This window comes from Boleophthalmus pectinirostris, unplaced genomic scaffold (assembly GCF_026225935.1).
Source record: "Boleophthalmus pectinirostris isolate CB_2022bp ecotype Guang Dong unplaced genomic scaffold, ASM2622593v1 HiC_scaffold_5, whole genome shotgun sequence".
Lineage (NCBI taxonomy): Eukaryota > Metazoa > Chordata > Actinopteri > Gobiiformes > Gobiidae > Boleophthalmus > Boleophthalmus pectinirostris.
In genome coordinates this window covers 18329143-18347395 of record NW_026571404.1, presented here as the reverse complement: position 1 = coordinate 18347395, position 18253 = coordinate 18329143, and the positions used below count along the sequence as shown (strand labels likewise).

Below are 18253 nucleotides of genomic sequence, written 5' to 3'. Positions count from 1 at the left end.
TTATCGGTGATGAGAATTCAACAGTCACAACTCCGCCCCTTTGGTGTCCAGGTTTGTTGATGTGTTTTTTTTTTGTTTTCGTTTTTGTTTTTTATCCAATGTGATATGTTTTAGAAAGTAATTTAAATGTATTCTTAGTTTTATTGCATGTTTAAATTTTATGCTCATAGTCTGTATACTGTATACGTATAAATGTATATCTACATTTTCTATAGCGATCACTCCAATTCCTTCGTATGCAATGCATTGTTTTTAAGAATATGGCACTAAAGGACACTGGCATTTTACAATAAAGAGCAAACATTCATTACAAGTACAAATACAAAATAGACTCTACTATCCAACAGTTCACATAGATCAGAAAATATACCTTGGGTTGTGTTTTGTTACCTTCATAGGTTAAACAAAACCCTGCATACTTGGGACGTGTAGTTCTCTCAATCAGAAAGCGTGAATGATGTCATGTGGTAATACAGGAAATGCTCCACTGTGTTTTTAAACTGCATATATGCACCTTCACTGTAATCATTTGGATAATTTCAGCCCTGCAAATGCCAATCTCTAAGGTAAAAGATAGCTGTTAACATGAAAACTGCTGCTCCATGATATCACAAGGTTGAACATGAGCATGAGGATTCTGAGCTTTATAGATTTAGACTAATAACAAAGAGTTACTTAAATAAAACAGAAAATAGGACATTTAACATTTAGTGGGTGTTGTAATTGTTTTTATCAGATAGATGATTGGACTATATGCCTAGTTTTGGGATGCCAGACATTACAGTAAAAACAATGGTTAAGTTTAAGAGACTGTATTAAAGTTTTAAAATCGTTATTAGTGCATGACCTACAAGTACCTTTTAAAGAGAAAGGGGAAAAAGACACACAACACAAATGAAGCTACACTTTATTTTATTAATTCATATAAATGTCAACATTTCTTTAGTGGCCAGGTACAAGCCACAAATATGACACTTACAGAGCCATAAAAAGTTCCCAGTAATTAACATAAAAAAGACATAGAAATTAATTGCACAGGTTGATGTACGTTTAACGCACACTCATTTTCCCTTTTAACACTGAACTATAGGAGAGAAGTTTATAATAAAAAAGCTGGGAATAGATAACTTCTGGCTATTCTGACATGGCCAGAAATGGAATGCAATTCTCAGTTTAGATAAAGTATTTTCATCTCCACTTTCATTCTGAAATGTTTCATTATTGTCGCCACATACATGATTCCTACAACAAACACATTTAACAGAAGCACAGGAAAAGCTTTGGAATGCATAAACTATTAATAATAAGGCATATTTGGCAATTTTGTGTAGTGTCTTTGATGGCCCTCTTCTCAGACCGATGTTCCTTCTTTGAGCTCAACGTCGTCTCCCTTTAAAAATAAGTGAAGAATTAGTGCATTAATCTAACAAAGCAGTGACTCTCAAACTGTCCTACCAGGCTTTACTAATAACACATTACCGATTCAATTACAATTATAGGACAGGTTGTGAAAACTTTCTCAATGACACAATTAAAATATACTTTTGTTTGGACTCAGTTGTAATTCCATAGACCCATGTGTTTTGATTCCATTTTATTCTGATATGAATTATTATTTCTTATTTTATTGCTTGAAAAAACCTAAGGATGCAGACAGACTTCTTGGTAACACCACTTCAAATGCACTAGGACTAAATCAGAGCTGAACCAGGAAAAATGTGAAAGTGCCCTAAAAGTACTACACCAGGGTTTGAGAATATTTGATTTTAGCTGAATGTGTATTGTCTCACATTGGTATCCACATGTCCCTGTAGAGTCTTCACAGTTTCTCTCTCTTTGCTGAGCTGCTCCTGAGTGGCCTTAAGAAGCTGTTGAAGTTTGGTGGCTGCTTGTCCCAGATCTTTAGACAGCTTTTTCTCCTTTTCCAAGCGCTCCTGTCACCAAACATGCCATAATGTTACAAACTCTACAGGCTTTAGGAGTGCTGCAATACAAATAAATGGGGAAGTTACCATGGTAGAAAACAATGTTTATATAAGTGGTTTCTGCACATACTCTGTGATGTTATACAATTATGATAAATATTGTGTTGCTCAATCAATTTAGAAACCTACTAAACCAGTATTTTAGTTATTCTTTTAACAAACCGGCACTTAAAAACAACCTAACCAATTTTAGGTAGTCCTCGAATCATGAGGGGGCACACAAAGGGAGGTAACGAGGCACACTTCAAAACTGCAGGTAAACTGAATGTGGCACAAATAGAATACAAAACACTGCAGTGACAAGGGATTTGTGAACACCTTAATCAAAAAGACTAGTAATCACTTAACAGTTAATCCAACCTTGAGTTCATTAACATTGTCCTCTTGAGCGGTTTCAGTGGAGTCCTTCAGAACTTCGAGCTCAGCCTGGAGATCTGCAATTGTTTTCTGTGCCTGGAAGGAAATGAATGCAAAGCTGGTTATTGCAGAAATTTACATTATCATGCACGGTTTTCGAGTGCACATTTTGAACAGCATTAATATTTGAGAGAAGACTGAAATAAGAAGTGATAAACTAATGCAAGAAGAAGATATTTGTTTGTTTTTTTAGAGGACATTATGTCATCTAAATAATCGCAGGAATTTGATCTCAAACTGCCTGTCATTTCAATTTTTATTTGATTATGATTGTGCAGCACTCAAATGCATCGTTAGTGCATGCAGAACTAACTGCCCTTATTGTACTACTAGTTGTACTATTAGTTGTTAGTTTTGACATCTGCTTTGCCCAGTGTTAGGAAGTAACTAAATACATGCACTGAAAATATGTTTCCCAGTACAGTTACTTTGTCATTTAGTGGTATTCAGAATACTTACTTTTCAATACATCAATACATGACAGTACTTCATCAAGTAATTTTATTTTGTCATGGTAAGAAAAAAAGAAAGTGCACTCTTCTCTAATTTGGGGAAAAAAAAAACAGCTGTTTGTAATTATAGGTTGTGTGTTTTTCTCTAATATAATGCATTTCAGTGCAGAAGAATTCAGAATATAGTACTCTGATTGGCCCATATAATGTAATAAAAATACATTTTAATTAAGGTATTCAGTATTCTGTAACTAAATACACATGCAAGTATTCTTCCTACCACTGTCTTTCACATTAACATACCTGCTCAAACTCCTCTGATAGTTGCTGTCTTTGGGCTGACTCCTCCTGCAGCTTGTCACTGGTCTGGCTCAAGTCCTGCCGCACCTGTTGAGTAGTAAACAAAAGGCCATCAGGGCAGACCAATCTTTACTATGGAGTCTCAGTGCAAACACTGAAAGCTGCAGAACGTCACACAGGAGTCATCAAACCAGTATGCCAGGTTTAGCTCCTAAGATTGTGTTAAAAGGAAAAGGTAAATGAGAAGTGTACATGCCAGGAAATGTGAACAAGTATATAGAGCAGTGGTTAGAGGAGCTACTGTGAGAGCCAACAGTAATAAGCACATAAAGTCATAGCAATATGTCGCAAGAATACTGGACAGACATATATATATAAAAAAAAGCTTTATAGTAGACTGTATACTAGTACTTATACTAAAGTGTTAACATTTGTTGACTACCCAAATTATATTTTACTATCATCTTGGTATTGGAATCGGTATTGAGCATTCTTGGAATAAAGTGAACTAGTCTTATAGAAGTATTAGGTTTGGAGTATAACAAGTACGATTTATTTGATTGAAAAGTGTGCTCCAGATGCTTTACTGTTCAGCGAGTCACAGCATGTTTCCCTCATGTGAGTACATGCACCTACTTTATGCATTTAATTAAGAGCTGAAAAAGTTACATCTAATGTACAATATGACAATATGCAACATGGTACATGATCTGAAAAAGTAAGAGTGGAGCTTAAATATATTTTGAAGATACTTTTATTTCCTAGTTGTCATCTTATGAAAAGATTATAAGTTTCCTTATTTACTTTATGATAAGACAAACATTTTCATAGTGTATCATCAATATATGTTACAGCCTATGTTAGTTTCCAATATTCTTATATGTTAGTTAGTGATAACTGTATTTAAAACATGTGTTATAAATAAACCTTGACCTAGTTGTCATCTAGGTGTCACCTAATTTGTACAAACATTATTACATTGTAAAATATAGTGTGTAATGGTTCATAATTTAGTTAATGATAAGCCAAAATGTGTGTAAAATCCTTCAGTCATCCAGGTAGAATCCATGGCAAAGGAGAAATTAAATTTGTCAACTGGACAAAGGTTTATTTTGGTCGAACACGTTTCACAGCTCTAGCAAGCTTCTATATATTTGAATGCTACTGTTGTGTTACAGATGTCTGTCCAGTATTCTTGAACATTGTATGGGTGCCTGTGATCGCTGCACCCTGACCTGACAGTGTTGAACCTCAGAGGGGCCATTTTGCTCCTGTTGGCCTGAGACTGTAGCCTCGCCCAGCTGCTGTCGCATCTGAAAGAGGAAGTCAATGCCTATTACACAACTTTGATTCTTGAATCTTACCTGGCAGGTTGTATGGGTAAGAGGGATTTCCACACATTCCAGGACATGTCATCTCACTTTAAAGGCTGTGACAAAGCAAAGTGCACAATGGAGAAACTAATGAGAAACGTCACCTGCATCAGCTCCTCCTTGTGAACCTGGACCTCCTTTTGGGCGTCTTCTAACTGGCTCTGACACTCCGACAGCTGCAGTTTCACCTAAAAAATGAATAACCATTAAATGTTTTGTTTTATTAGAGATATATGTGTAATGAAGTTTATACCAGAACATTTAAATATGGGTATAGACCAACCAAGTAATTGTTGCATTGCTGAAGAAGCTTAAAAAAGTAATTCAGTTTATTTTATTTTCCAGCTTCCTTCAAGCAGTGGTTTTATTGCCACATGTGGAATGCTACTAATTTGCTGTAATTGTTAAATGGATCTAATTATCTGTTCTTGTCATGTCATGTCATCTTCTTCATGTGACTAAAATTATACAGAGATACAGAGACTAAAATTGATAAAAAGTATAAAAATAATTTCTAACCATTTAAGTACATATTAGACCACTTGGTTCACTAAAAATAGACATGGGCTGTGGTTGTCACTACAGTATAGATCAGTGTTTCCCAAACTTTTTTTCTGGGGACCCAAATTTAAAAAGTCACAAACCTTTGCGACCCAAGTCAATAGAAATTATTCGTAAATCACAAAATAAAGGTGGATTTGATAATTAATGATTAATGAGGATATTTTACTGTTGACTGAGTGATTGTGTCTCCCTGAACAATTAGTATTACTAAAGTTTTAAACAATGAAAAACTGTAATTGAACAAGTAATAAAAGGATCCATAAGTTGCCTATTTGTACATTAAATGTAGCCAATTTCTTTTTCTTTTCAGCATTCAATTGAACCAGCAATACTGGAACAAAATAGTCAATAAAATTATTACAAAAAGATTAGAAATTATACAAAACAAGTCTTAACATTACAACATTCCTAATGATAGGTGGGCCTGTCTGCGTTTTTGTAGTTCGTTCCAGTCTGAGGTGCAGGAGGAGAGCACAGTAGCAGATCAGATGCAGCATTCAGTCACATCTGTGCTCACAAAAATGAAGACAGAGTCTGTATATTGCAGACCTACATACAGATCGTGTCAAGGCAACCGAAAAAAAATCTCTTGTGACCCAGTCTTTGGGAAACAATGATACAGGCACTTCCCTAAATAATTGTTACCTAGCAACCATGCTGTAAACAAGGTCCAAAGCTTGCCTTCACACAATAATTATTATTTGACAAATAGAAATACAATACAACTTAAAATTTTGTGAAATTAATGTTTTAAGTAGAACTAAACACTAAATTAACTTTTTTCACCCATAAACTGTTTATATGGTGTTTTAAGGGCATTATTTTTCCCCTACAATTTTTGCTTTTTGGTCAAAAATGCCTAAACCCAAGTGTGTTTTGGATTACAAACACCTGCCTATAGGGGTGGAGTTTAAAGTGTGGAGACCTGTTAGACCAATCACACTGTTCCTCCTATGTCCAGAGCCCTCCCCTCCTCCCCCTTTACTCTCTTCTTTAGTCCTCCAGGGGCAAACTGTAAACTGGAATCCCAACATCTTTATCACGAATATGTTTTAGAAAAAAATGTGCATTTTTACACTTGATGGATATAAAACTATGATTTACATTTACAGCATGTAATGAGTGGAAAAAAAACTGCGATAATGAAAAATAAGTACCTGTTCCAGCTCCTCAGAAGACTCCTGGTTGTCGCCTTGTCTCTCCAGCTGTGCTTCCAGTAGTGCAATCTGCTCCTTCATCTAAACAGGGGTTTGAACAGTTAGCTTCAGGCTATTCATTCTTTACAAATACTTATAATCCTGCATTATATTTGTACCTGTGAAATACTTTGGTTTTCTGCCTCAAGAATCTGGACCTTCTCTAATGCCTAAAAAATAAGCAAAATGCCATGTTACAACAACAAAAAATTATAATAGAGTTTTTAACTGGTTTCCTTTTTAAATTCAACTTTATGTGAGACAGGAATAGAATAATGTATAATTGTAAAGACAACGCTTGATTAATTGTACAGAGCCAGTACGCCCTCAAACCAATTGGTCACTGGTTCAAATAATTCATGATATTTTGTGGCTAGTTGCAACAGAAAGGACATCTAACTATTTTTGTTTTGATATAGCCTCTCAATCTTCCATGATTTTAGGTATTAGTTTGTATTTTAATATGGTTTTACATAGAAATTTAAGTTCACAGAAATACCAACCACTTTCAGCTGTTCCTCTGAATCTGCCATTTTGGATTTCCACACTGTCTCTTCCTCCTCTACACTTTTCTGTAGATGTTTCAGCATTCCTTCCTAAGAAAGACAAAACATGAAAACTATAAAATTGCCCTTCATTTAAATTGGATCATGTATTGTATTTTTTTAAAATAATGATAATGTTAAAGTGACGTACTGTTTCAGCCAAGACTGTTCTATACTGTTCACATTCAGTTTGTAGCGAAGAGTGGCTCTCCTCTGCCTCCTTCAGTTTTTCCAGTAACTCCTAAAATGAAATAATAATTGTTAGTATACCTTGAGTGAAAAAAAATGCAGAAAATGCAATAAATGGCATGACTGAAAATATAATCTTTTTTTGTTTTCAATAAAAAAATGGTAATGAGACAAATACACCACCATAGTTTAAAGACCAATTGGCACCTCGATGGAGAGCTGCACATCATGCTAGCGAGCCACAGATTTCTTTCCAATTGTACCAAAATGACTATGCGACCCTGATGAATCCACTCTGTATTACCGATTTCAAAATAAAATTGGTGAACAAAGTAAGTACAGAGGAGTGGATGTATACCGGTATAAGCAATTCAACATCTTGAAAATAAGCGATTAAAGATTTCTCAAACAAGCATGAATCATTACAAATACAACTTTAGATGAGTAAATGGTGAAGGGAAACAACTATAACATGGTTAAAAGCTGTGAAAAGCTGATTTTGCGAGCTTGATTTTTACTTTAAGCAAGAGAGGTACAGCCCGGGAATTACAATTTTCCAGCCTTTACAAGGCATCACAATTATAAAACGTTGTCAACACAACACAATATATGTTTTGGTTAACTTATCCCAATTACTACAATGAAGAGAACTGCAGCTTTAACTTTACCCCTACTCAGAAAATGATTACACTTACTGGCACTTCTGTATTTAACTGTGGCTCTTGGCTTGGCTGGCTGAGGACTTCCTGGGCTTTTTGTGTGAAGACCTGAAGCCAGTTGTCCTGTTGAATCATAATTACAATAAAGGCCACAGTAATATTACGTGATTAATTTGAAAATAGCAACAATTCATCCCATTCATGTTTTTGTTACCTGCTCTGGCTCTAGAGGTATTTGTGGGAAGAGCGTCTGTAGTGTTTCTTTGGTTTCAGTTTGAAATGCTGTAAACTGAGACGTTGTGCTCTGTAAAAATATAATACAATGTAAGTAAAGCAATAGTGGAGTAACCATTAGGCAATATCTAAATGAACCATTTTTACTTCGTCGGATGAGGATCTTTCTTCAACTTCTTTAAGTTTCTCTTGTAGTGTTGTAATGATGGATTCTTTCTCAGCCAGACTAAAACAAAATTTCGAAAAATTATTTGAAAAAAATCTATTTACATTAACATCATTGATGGTCCAGGATCTACATGTTTGATTTTTTGTGTAAATTCAGATAAACACTAAAGTATAATTTTAGATTTGATTTATTTATTTAGCAATTCACTGTTTCAGATTAACAACATGTTTTCCTTATTCACACCAGATTTTTTAAGACCAGTGCGGTAGAATTTGAAGAAATCTACAATTATTTACCTGCTCTGTAGTGTTTCCAGCTCAGCTGAGGTATCTGGTTGCTAAAAGACAAGATAATCTTGTTATTATTACTTTTTTATTGTAATCAGTACAAAAGTTTATACAGCTGTACTTACTTGAGTATTCTGTAGTTGTTCTTTGAGTGTTGTAACTTCATCCTGTAGAGATGCAACCAATGTGGTATCCTCACTGAAAAGGGCAGAATAAATATATATATTTAAAACAAAGAAAGTACATACCTTTTCAGAAGCCATGCACATTATTAAATTGCAATACATACCTTTTAGTTTTCTGTAGTTCAGCAATAGTGTTTTCCTGGTCAAAAAATAAATAAAATGCATCATTAGAAATCTCAGAAGTAATATTTGAGTGCAATTTAGGTCTATACTTACAGCTGTTTCCTGCTTTGACTTTAAGCTCTGTAGCTCTTCTTGAAGCTCATTCAACTGAGTGTCTTTTTCTTGAAGACTATGCAAAGAAAAATGTTGGAAAAATGTTAGAATGATTTTGTGTAAAAATATCACAGACCATAGAGAAACTGAAATGGTTACCTTTGCTTCAACTGCTCCAGATCTTCAGAAATGACCTAAAGAATGAGAATATTGTTAAAATAGTTAACTAATCACATATAAAATAATTAAATTAAGTGCATTATCAATATAGGAAAGTTATAAAATATTTCAGGTAATGTTTTAGTTTCCAAAATAAAACCCGGTTACCTGAACACTCTGCTCCTCCCCCTTGTTCTGAGCCGCCTCCAGCAGCGAGGTGATGCTGGACACCTGCTGCTCCAACTGCTCCTTCTCAGACTGAGCCTCTTTGAGCTGAGCACTCAGAGCCTCCACCTGACCAGAGCGATCTCTGTTATCAGCCTCCAGCTCACCAATACGGGCTTGTAATTCTGCAGAGACAATTTCAATTATTTATAAAATTTTGCAAATCATATAAACATGTACCCACAGGTTATAGAAAAGTATGCTAATGTATTTCTGTAGTCCCTGTGAAGTTACATTCATAACCTTGACACTGGGGGATTGGGGAAAGGCCCTCACAAATCCTTCAAATCAGGAAGAAATAATTTTCCAGAAACCATGAACAAGTTTGTAGTGTTTGAAATACTTGTTTTTAGTATAGAAAAACACATACTTCTTCAACACAAAAACCTGGTCTAAAAAGTATTTAGCCATTTGTATTTCAATATTGGATTTAATACTTCACAAGAAGAAATAGGCGTCTTTCTTAATTTACTGAATGTCTTCACTCTCCCATTATCTACAGAAGAACTGACCTGATACTGCACTGTTGTCCTGCTGAGCCTGCTCCAGTGTGGTCTGCAGGCTGCTGTTTTTGCTCTGTGTGTTCCTCAGTTCCTCAGACACCTCCTCCAGCCGCTTCTGTAAGGCCAGCTCACTCTCTGCATGAGACGCCTGAGGAGATAAATCATTCAGTGTGGTCAAACACCAGGGGGCAGCACTGATTTTTAGGTTTACGGATATGCATCAAAAATCTGATCATTATCTGATCTTCTGAAGACAACGTTATTGAAATGTCATGTAAACTGTTACAACTGATGCGTGTAACCAGATCTTTTAATATAATAAAAAAAATATGTCAAAGATGGAAAGAAAACACATTGTACTTTGTCATTCAAATACAACAGTTACTCAGAAAAATTGACACCAGGCATTTTTGGTCATCAGATTACTTTGGGGCATGTAGACACACAACAAAATTCATATCTAATTATTGGGTTATCTAATTAGTGTAGTCATCTGATTTTTTTTTCTGACCATGTAAATGTAAACAGAGATCATAGCATTCAGTATGTGACAGACAGAGGGCAGTGTCAGCTTACTGTATTTATTTGCATGGCATTTTAACAATGGCGAAGATATAAATGAGTGCAACTACTAGTTACATTCAGGCTGGATGGAGGGATTTAATTTGTCGTTTTACACCCTGAGATGAGTTTGAGTCTGGGCCGTGACAGAGACAAAATTAGTTTTGTCACTGTTTAAGTAGCAGTGTTGTAATGATGTGTTGATAAAATTATGTGATTGGGAACTTTAGCTGGTCAGTGCTTCAGTTTATTTAGTAATCTGATATTTAATCAAAAAACATTTATTTTGTCTTCTTTTGCACATTCAGTTCTTGGGTTCTACAGTACAGTAAATACATCTCCTACTGTATTATCCAGGAAGTCCTCTGATATTTGGTCAGCAATAAGTTTTTAAAGAGTTTTGTCCTTTATGAGTGTGGCCCTGCGGTGAGGGTTGGGCTTGGGGGTAGAGAAGGGGAGAGGAGTTGGAGCTTGCCCACATTCCTGCTGCTCCAGCTGGGACGCATTTCCCCTCAGCCCCCTTATTGAACAGCCACATTCCAGACACTGGGCTCTGTCATTACAAGACAATTAAGCTCACTATAAAATCAGAAGACCAGTAAAGGTGAGAAACAACCAGAAATCTAGGTCATGGGGCAACCACACTGACCAGAGATGTGAGATCACTGGATCCATTTGTATTACTGTAATCTATTATTATTATTACCATTTACATTTTTTACTTTATATTTTATACTTTGTTATTATAATATATTGTGGTGTGTGAGCTACTGTGTCTATATAATTATCCCTGCGGATCAATAAAGTTTGTCTAAATCCAAGTCTAATCTGAAGTACATAGTTGGTTAAGAGTAACATGATTTAGTGGTTTAATTTCATCATACATTTCACTACTAGATTAACATCATTTTGAAGCCACACTATCCTTAGTTGAGCAACCTCTAGCCTCTGAACTAACAGTACGTCTAATTTGCACTAAATGTCACACCATCATAGTTGCACTTTTCATTTTTATCAACTGTATTTTAAGTTTTGTATGTTAATGCTTTTTTTGTACATGTTCATTGTTGCAAGGTCGACCTTGAGTGCCAAGAAAAGCACCAAATAAATAAAATGTAGTAATAACGATGCTTTAAAAAACTTGCTATCTGACATTTTCTCAAATTTACTGACATACATAAAACTTGAATTGTATCTTAATTTGGATGATTATGTCTAGTTTTAATAATATTTGGAGGCAACAATAAATATTACACAATATATACTGAGCTTTGGGCACTCTATCCTCCTCTGTCATTAAGGTGTTGAACGAACCTGTATCACTGACAGTTGCTTCTCAGCTGCAGAGACCTTGGCTTCAAGGCTCTTCCTGATGTGTTCATCGGCCTGCAGACTCTCTGCCTTCTCTCCCAACTCTTTGGTAAGTTTGGCACATTCCTGACGCAGTTTGGCCAGCTCCGCATTTTGCCTAAGGATAAGATCAGACATAGACTTTTAGAAACAAGCATTTAAAGAGCAAAAACTACGTCTACAAATCATATGACAAGGACCTTGATGTGGGAATAGACTACACAAGATATCCTTGCATTTCAAGATAACAACTATGTGCATTTTTCAAACTACTAATTTGCCTTGATTCATTTTTTTGGTTTGCATCAAATTGTATTTAAATTATAAACTATCAAACCAAAAAGAAATATAGTCACAATTGTCAGAAGATAATTTTTTCATCTTCATATCTACGTGGACAAGAGATAGAAGCAAAATGGTAAGTCTGGTCAGGTGGTTTACAGTCAAAGATTATAAAACCTACTTGCTCTCAGCCTGACTTGTGGCCTGGTTGAGGGCATCACGGAGAATAGTGTTTTCTTGCTGCAGTCGGGCCAGTTGGGCGTTGGGACCTTTTTCGAGTTGATCCTGCAAACTCAGAATCTAAAAAATGCAAATATCATCATGAGCTATTTATCCATTTATATCAACATTAACACATAACACATTTTATTTTTTGCATATAATGTAGTTGCATTGTCAAAATACTAAAATGTGTATGTTTGATATTAAGGACAATACTCACTACAGATTTCTATACCATAATGACAATACAATCAAACATGCTTTTTTTTTTTTTTACACAAACTGATTTTTTTTTTAACATTACAGTGTGGTCTTACTCTATAGTTCTGATATAAACTACAACAAAACTATTCAGCCCTATTAATGTGCTTTTATGGATCAAACGAGTATCAAGTTTATGTATTTTAGTATCCACTAGTGTCTGGGTAGTATAGATGGTTTGACAACTCAAATACAGTGACACTGATATAAAGATATTTTATGCAAATTTGAGGTGAAAACTAACTTTGGCATTGAGCCTCTGGGTTTGGGCGAGGTGGTCCTGGTAGCTGGCCTGCATGCGAGCCTGCAGAGCGATCATCTCTTGTTCTCGTTTACTGAGTTGAGAGCTCAGTCGCGTCTCCACAGCGGCCACTTTGGACTTCTCCGATGACAGTTCCTGGTGAAGACAGCATAAACGGCCAAATACTTACTGTCACATCATATAATCATTACATGATCATTACCCTGTTATTTGCTCCTGTTGAAATGATTATAGAGTATAGAGTGTATAATGTGTATTCTATTTTAGATATGTCTTAATGATTATAGAAATGAAAGAAAAAACAGGTTTGAATGGTAGAAGTTGCATTTAACAGTATTGAAATGTGATGTCCTTTAGTGCCACCTAGAGGGTAAATGGTAAAACGTATACTTAGAGAATCTATCAACACAAGGATAATTACTTGCTTAGAGTAGCTTGGTTGCACAATAAGAAAATATTAAAAATAAACAACAGTAGAAAAAAATATATAAAATTGGTAAAAGGAAAAAAATATACAACATTTTCTTTTTAAATGTAAATTAATATAAAATGTAATAAATAAAAAAATAATAAGAATAAATTATAGTAGTTAGTGCAATGTAGTGATTTTGTTTTAGCCTCCTTTAAAAATAAATCTTACAGTAGATTTAAGTCTAACCTTGGTGAGTTCCCGAAGTCGGTTTTTTGCTGCAGAGGCATCTTCTTGTTCAGCAGCCAGCTGTTTCTCCCTCTCCTCCAACTGCTTTTTCAGCATTGCCACTGGGTCTCCTTTTTGAGTGGCCTGCAATGCACACACACAAAAACAAATGATCAAATTAAATAAATAGAAATAACATAAACATTTGCATTTAATGTATTGGAATGTATTTATGCCAGTATTTCTCCTGACCGTATGCCATGTGTCCTGGATGATGCCTGCCTTCTCAGACAGGATCTCAATAAGCCGATGGGCCTCTCCCTCACTGAAAACCATGCTGCTGATTGTGGACACTAGACTCTTGTAGGGCAGGTACAGGGGAGCATCAGTTGAATCCACAGCTGCTGCTATACACAAAAAAGAACAAACCACTTTGTTACCATGTCAGGAGGACAATTAACAGCCTTATATAGCATGTGCTGTGAAAATAATAAAAACACAAAATTCTGACAGATTATAAAATAACAAATCCTACTTAAGTTTGTTCTCCTACTTTTGGACCAAGCATTTCTTACAGATGTGCATGTCTTTTTCTAGCATACACTATTTGAATAACTTAAGAACCACTATTTTATGCACAATCCATTTTCCCAGTTTAACATGCTCCCTGATTATCAACAAATATTAGAACTACGGTGAGTATAAGACAATACAGGGGCGCAGCGCTGTGGCACCAGGCAGAGACAGGCCTTGCCCACAGGACCACCACACCACCCTTCCTCTTTATTGTGGGGGCACTAAGAGCTTTTGTCACTGAACACAACAGGGCAGCTCTGTTTGTACAAGCTGCTCTGCTCCCTGCACTCTCAGACATGTGCCAGACATTGCCCACTCTGCCACTTCACACATACACTCAGAGGGGAGAGGGGTCTCAGTTAATGTGTGAAAATATGTGGGTACCATTATTCAGTCTTTTAGAGAGTAGGTTTGGCGGTCAACTGATCTGTTGATTTATTCATTTAGTATTGGAATTCAATCATTTGTGTGCAATAAAAATCTGATTTGTGCAAGATTCTACCATTTCTTACTGTAAACTATAAAAGTTACACCTAGTATGGCTACATACAATTTCTACTATGCCAGAATTCTTATTTCTGTAATAACATTAAATAGGCTGGGCAATGTGACAACTGTTCGCAATAAAAATGTGATTACATGCACACCCTATTATGACTACAACTTGGTGAAAATAGTATTGCTCTTATTACTTTTACTTACCGGGCTCAGACTTCTTCTTGGAGGCCTTCTTTTTTGGTTCCTGTTGTTTGGCATTGGGAGCTGCAGCTTGCTGAGAGCCCACTGGCGGTACAGCCATGACGGGAACGTCTTTAGTGACCGCCTCTAGGACTGGGGCAAGTTTACTCTGGGCTGGGGCAGTTTTAGCAGGGGGTGGGGCAGTTTTGGCCTGAGCAGGAGTAGATTTGGTGGTTGCAGTGGCAGGTTTGGTGGCCTGAGGTGGTGTAGCTTTAACTGGGGCAGGAGCAGAAGACTTGACAATGGCAGCCTGGGCAGGTTTAGCTACCTCGGGGGCAGGTGTGGCCTTGATGGGGGCAGATTTGGATGGAGCAGGAGCGGAAACTGGGGCAGGGCCGGAGGTGGGTTTGACAGGGGCAGAGGGTTGAGATGCAGGTTCGACTTTAGCCACCTTCTTCTTCTTCTTGTCTTTGGGAGAGGGTACAGGTGATGGTTCGTCCAGGGCAGGTGTGGCAGGTGCCACATCGACAGGTGCAGGTTGGGGCTGAACTGGTTTAAGAACAACAGCAGGCTCCGGCTCTTCGACAGCAGCAGCAGCAGACTAAGGATGGGATATAACTTTTAGTGTGATAAAAAGGTTAGATTAAAATAGCGGTATATTTTGTCTAATCCTCATAACAGAAAAAGCTACTTATGCGTGATGTTGATGTTTTCACTTATAACAAATAAATTTTTATAATAGTTATTCAAACATGGAACTAAACTTATATTAAAAATAATTATTCTAAATATCCACATTTATAACCAATGAACAAATCAATTTTAATACGCATCTATTTAGATTCTGATTCTGTTAACAAAATTTTAATAACATCTCATGCCTACCGCAGACTCAGAATCAGCCTCAGACTCCTCCTGACTCTTTTCCGGCTCGGGGATTTTTCCATTGGGTTTCTCTTCCTTCTTTTTCCCGCGGCTCTTCTTCTCTGAGGTTTTGTCCTTTTTCTTTTTCTCGGAGCGAGTGGACTGGATTTTGCCCAGCTCTCTGCGCTGTTTGGCCAGGGCTTCTTCATACGAGGTCTCCTTCATTGAGAAAGTGGACACAAGAGCGATCCCCACAGCAGAGATCACCATGAATCCACCAAACACCATGATGCCGAGGGTCTGAGGGTCGTAGATATCCATGGTTGTCCTATAAAATCACAATGCATATAAGTGGTTAATAATTTCAAAAATATATTCATGTTTATCAGCTCTGTGTTATACAGGACATTTTGAGGACTTTTCCCCATTCAAAACGTTTAATCTTGTTTTAAATTGTAAACCACTATAGCAACAGTGATAAGATAAGATAAGATTTATGCTCCTCTAATTGTAGAATATGCATTTGGTTACTTAGCCATTACTCAGCTATGGAAAACAAATCAGAACTGTGATTATCACAATTGATCATTTGAAGATAATCTGTACAGTCAAAAGTAACCGGGTAGAATATTTATATGAATAAGTACTTATTATTATCATTTATAAATGTGTTGTGATATTGTGTTTTAAAGCCACTGTAGATTTTGAGTGCCTATAATTTAATTAATATTTATTTTCCCTATTGTAACTTTTGAGTAATTAATTTAAATACGAATAGCAATCACATTTAATTGCACATCCCTAGTGACATAATTAAATGTGTTTTCTCAATTGGTGACCTGAGTAAAAGAAAGCCTCCGTTATTAAATAAACATGAACTGTAACTGCACAAAGTCGCTTGTAATCAAATGCTCTCATCGCTTTTACATGTGAAAACCTCAGGGTGTCACTGTTACCCCTAAACCCTCTATTTTCTCTATAGGCAGCTACGCAATCTTATCAGCAAACTGTGAGCAAATACCAGATGGTCAAAGCCTGTGTATCATATAGAATTGTACCTTATGTAAAAGATATGTTCTGTTCACATTAACCTCTGCCCTCTCTGACTATGGAAAGTGTGTTAAAGTTATGGGCAACTGGGACGTCTCAAATGAAAGCATGTACCAATTCAATAAAACAAGTCAAAATTAAAAAAAATTTACATCATTTTACCTATTGAGGCTGTCCTAATTATGCTGACACTTGTTAGTATAAAGTTAGTTTCTTAAAACTATAGCAAGACAGGCATTTAGCAGGAAAGGTTAGGTTTGATTGAAATGCCACATGTAATTTTAAGATAATTTTACCTATTGACAAACTATGTTGAAATTTGTTTATGTTAGTGTCCTGAACAGTAAGTACTATCCGCAAAATAATATTGTGGCTTGAGGGCTTTTATAGACTTATATCACACCCGAGAATGTTTAGCCGCCCTCTGGGATAGGAAAATTGGCAGAGGCCAGAGGGGAAGTTAAATACCCCTCTTTCATTCATCCTGCAGATTTTTTTTTTTTTACTATAGAGAAGACATCATGTACTGAATTAACACAACAGCATGCACAAACTTCAAGGCTAAAAGGCTGTAACAAAAAGAGTTGTAGTTTACGAAAGACAAATAAGATGGAAAATGCTGAGCTAATCCACGGCTGGGTCCAGAGTCCCTGCTCACTTCAGTTCAGGGAACAGTTTGCACTTTAAAGTCACATGGCAGCATTTCAACATTAAATACCACTTTAAGCTATAGAATCACAATATTTGCAGATACAGTTAACTTATATAACTTTTTGACAAATATATGTAAATATTATATGAAAAGATACCATATATTGGATGTTAGACTAGGAAAATGAATATATATTTGAACCAAAGTTATTGAACTGAACATCAAAGAAGTGGCTGCAGAGAGTGAGGGCACATCTGGACTTCAGAAAGACGCTGTGGTATTTCATGCAAATCTATGATCTACTGATCCCGTTATAGTTCACACAAAGGCTAAAAATGCCTTTCTTTTGTGCTTAATGTCGTTTTAAATTGTCTTAATGAATAAGATTATTTTTATAATTTCCAGAAAGGTTTTAGTTTGAGTCAACATTATGAATCAATGAACTTTGCTAGCATCCTGGATGATTTAGTGTGTCCACGTCTGACGTTACATAATATATTCCACGTCGTAATAAGGAAATGAACAATACCACAAATACATGGTATTTAGTGAAATTATTTCAGATTTCTCTCTTAAAAAGTAGTTAGCTTTAAAGTTAGCATCACTGGCTATGCTATCATCCCTTGCCTCTATAATAAAATTCCACTATTTCTCCACTCACCTCGTAGATGTGGCTAAGTCGGCTTCTTCACAAATAAGAAGGAGATGCAATGTCTCCCTTTGCAAGCCACCGATCTGCCCGGATATCTGGCTAACTTGCCTTTTTCAGAGGTCCCCTGCACTCCGCTGGAGAATCCGTGGTCCACTGTGAAGTCGTGGCACTTCGAGCTGGCTAGACGTGTTGGCCCCGTGCCCCAGATAGCGACCATTAATCCAAGAGGCCTCCGATTGGCTGAGAGGCGCTCGGACCGGAAATAAGCATGCTGGGAGTTGTAGTTTTTAAGATAAGGCATGCGTGGTCAAAGGATTTTCGCTCAAACAAAGATAACTTGTCTGAGAGGAAAAGAAAAGGTACACGTTGTTGCATATAAGATAATTTAATAATTAAATGTAAGGTTTTACATTAGGTATATTTTAAAGAGATTCATTTGATCAAAGTTCATTCCTTAAAAGATTTTTCTAAAGATTCCTATTAATGACCATTTAAGAATTTTTGCTAAACTTTTATAGCCTGCCCATTAGTCAATTTTGTCGGCAGCC

The 18253-nt window shown here is 36.3% G+C and overlaps 1 protein-coding gene across 5 annotated transcripts; it reads right to left on the bottom strand.

The window, feature by feature from the left end:
- Positions 1-895: 895 nt before the first annotated feature.
- Positions 896-17960, bottom strand: rrbp1a (ribosome binding protein 1a). 5 transcript variants are annotated; one of them, XM_055162422.1, is made up of 28 exons: positions 17814-17960; positions 15373-15679; positions 14512-15088; positions 13486-13640; positions 13255-13377; positions 12579-12731; positions 12033-12151; positions 11534-11687; positions 9668-9806; positions 9099-9280; positions 8931-8965; positions 8772-8847; positions 8660-8694; positions 8496-8568; positions 8380-8420; positions 8062-8140; positions 7895-7984; positions 7717-7803; positions 6984-7073; positions 6791-6883; positions 6407-6457; positions 6249-6329; positions 4632-4715; positions 4390-4467; positions 3158-3241; positions 2346-2438; positions 1791-1934; positions 896-1390 (listed from the first exon to the last, which is right to left on the bottom strand). In XM_055162422.1, exons 2-28 carry the CDS (start codon positions 15670-15672, stop codon positions 1352-1354), a joined length of 3255 nt encoding a protein of 1084 aa, XP_055018397.1. In that variant the 5' UTR covers positions 15673-15679; positions 17814-17960; the 3' UTR covers positions 896-1351. The 5 variants fall into 5 exon arrangements, with proteins under 5 accessions (XP_055018397.1, XP_055018396.1, XP_055018398.1 ...); XM_055162421.1 differs by having other exon boundaries at positions 17715-17928; XM_055162423.1 differs by having other exon boundaries at positions 13486-13637; positions 17715-17928.
- Positions 17961-18253: the final 293 nt, after the last annotated feature.

Coding starts and splice junctions, on each gene's coding strand:
- rrbp1a (XM_055162422.1), bottom strand. CDS start 15,672: ATGGATATCTACGACCCTCAGACCCTCGGCATCATGGTGTTTGGTGGA. Junction 8,141..8,379: donor CTGGAAACACTACAGAGCAG/GTAAATAATTGT, acceptor ATTTTGTTTTAG/TCTGGCTGAGAAAGAATCCA. Junction 1,391..1,790: donor AGGGACATGTGGATACCAAT/GTGAGACAATAC, acceptor TTATTTTTAAAG/GGAGACGACGTTGAGCTCAA.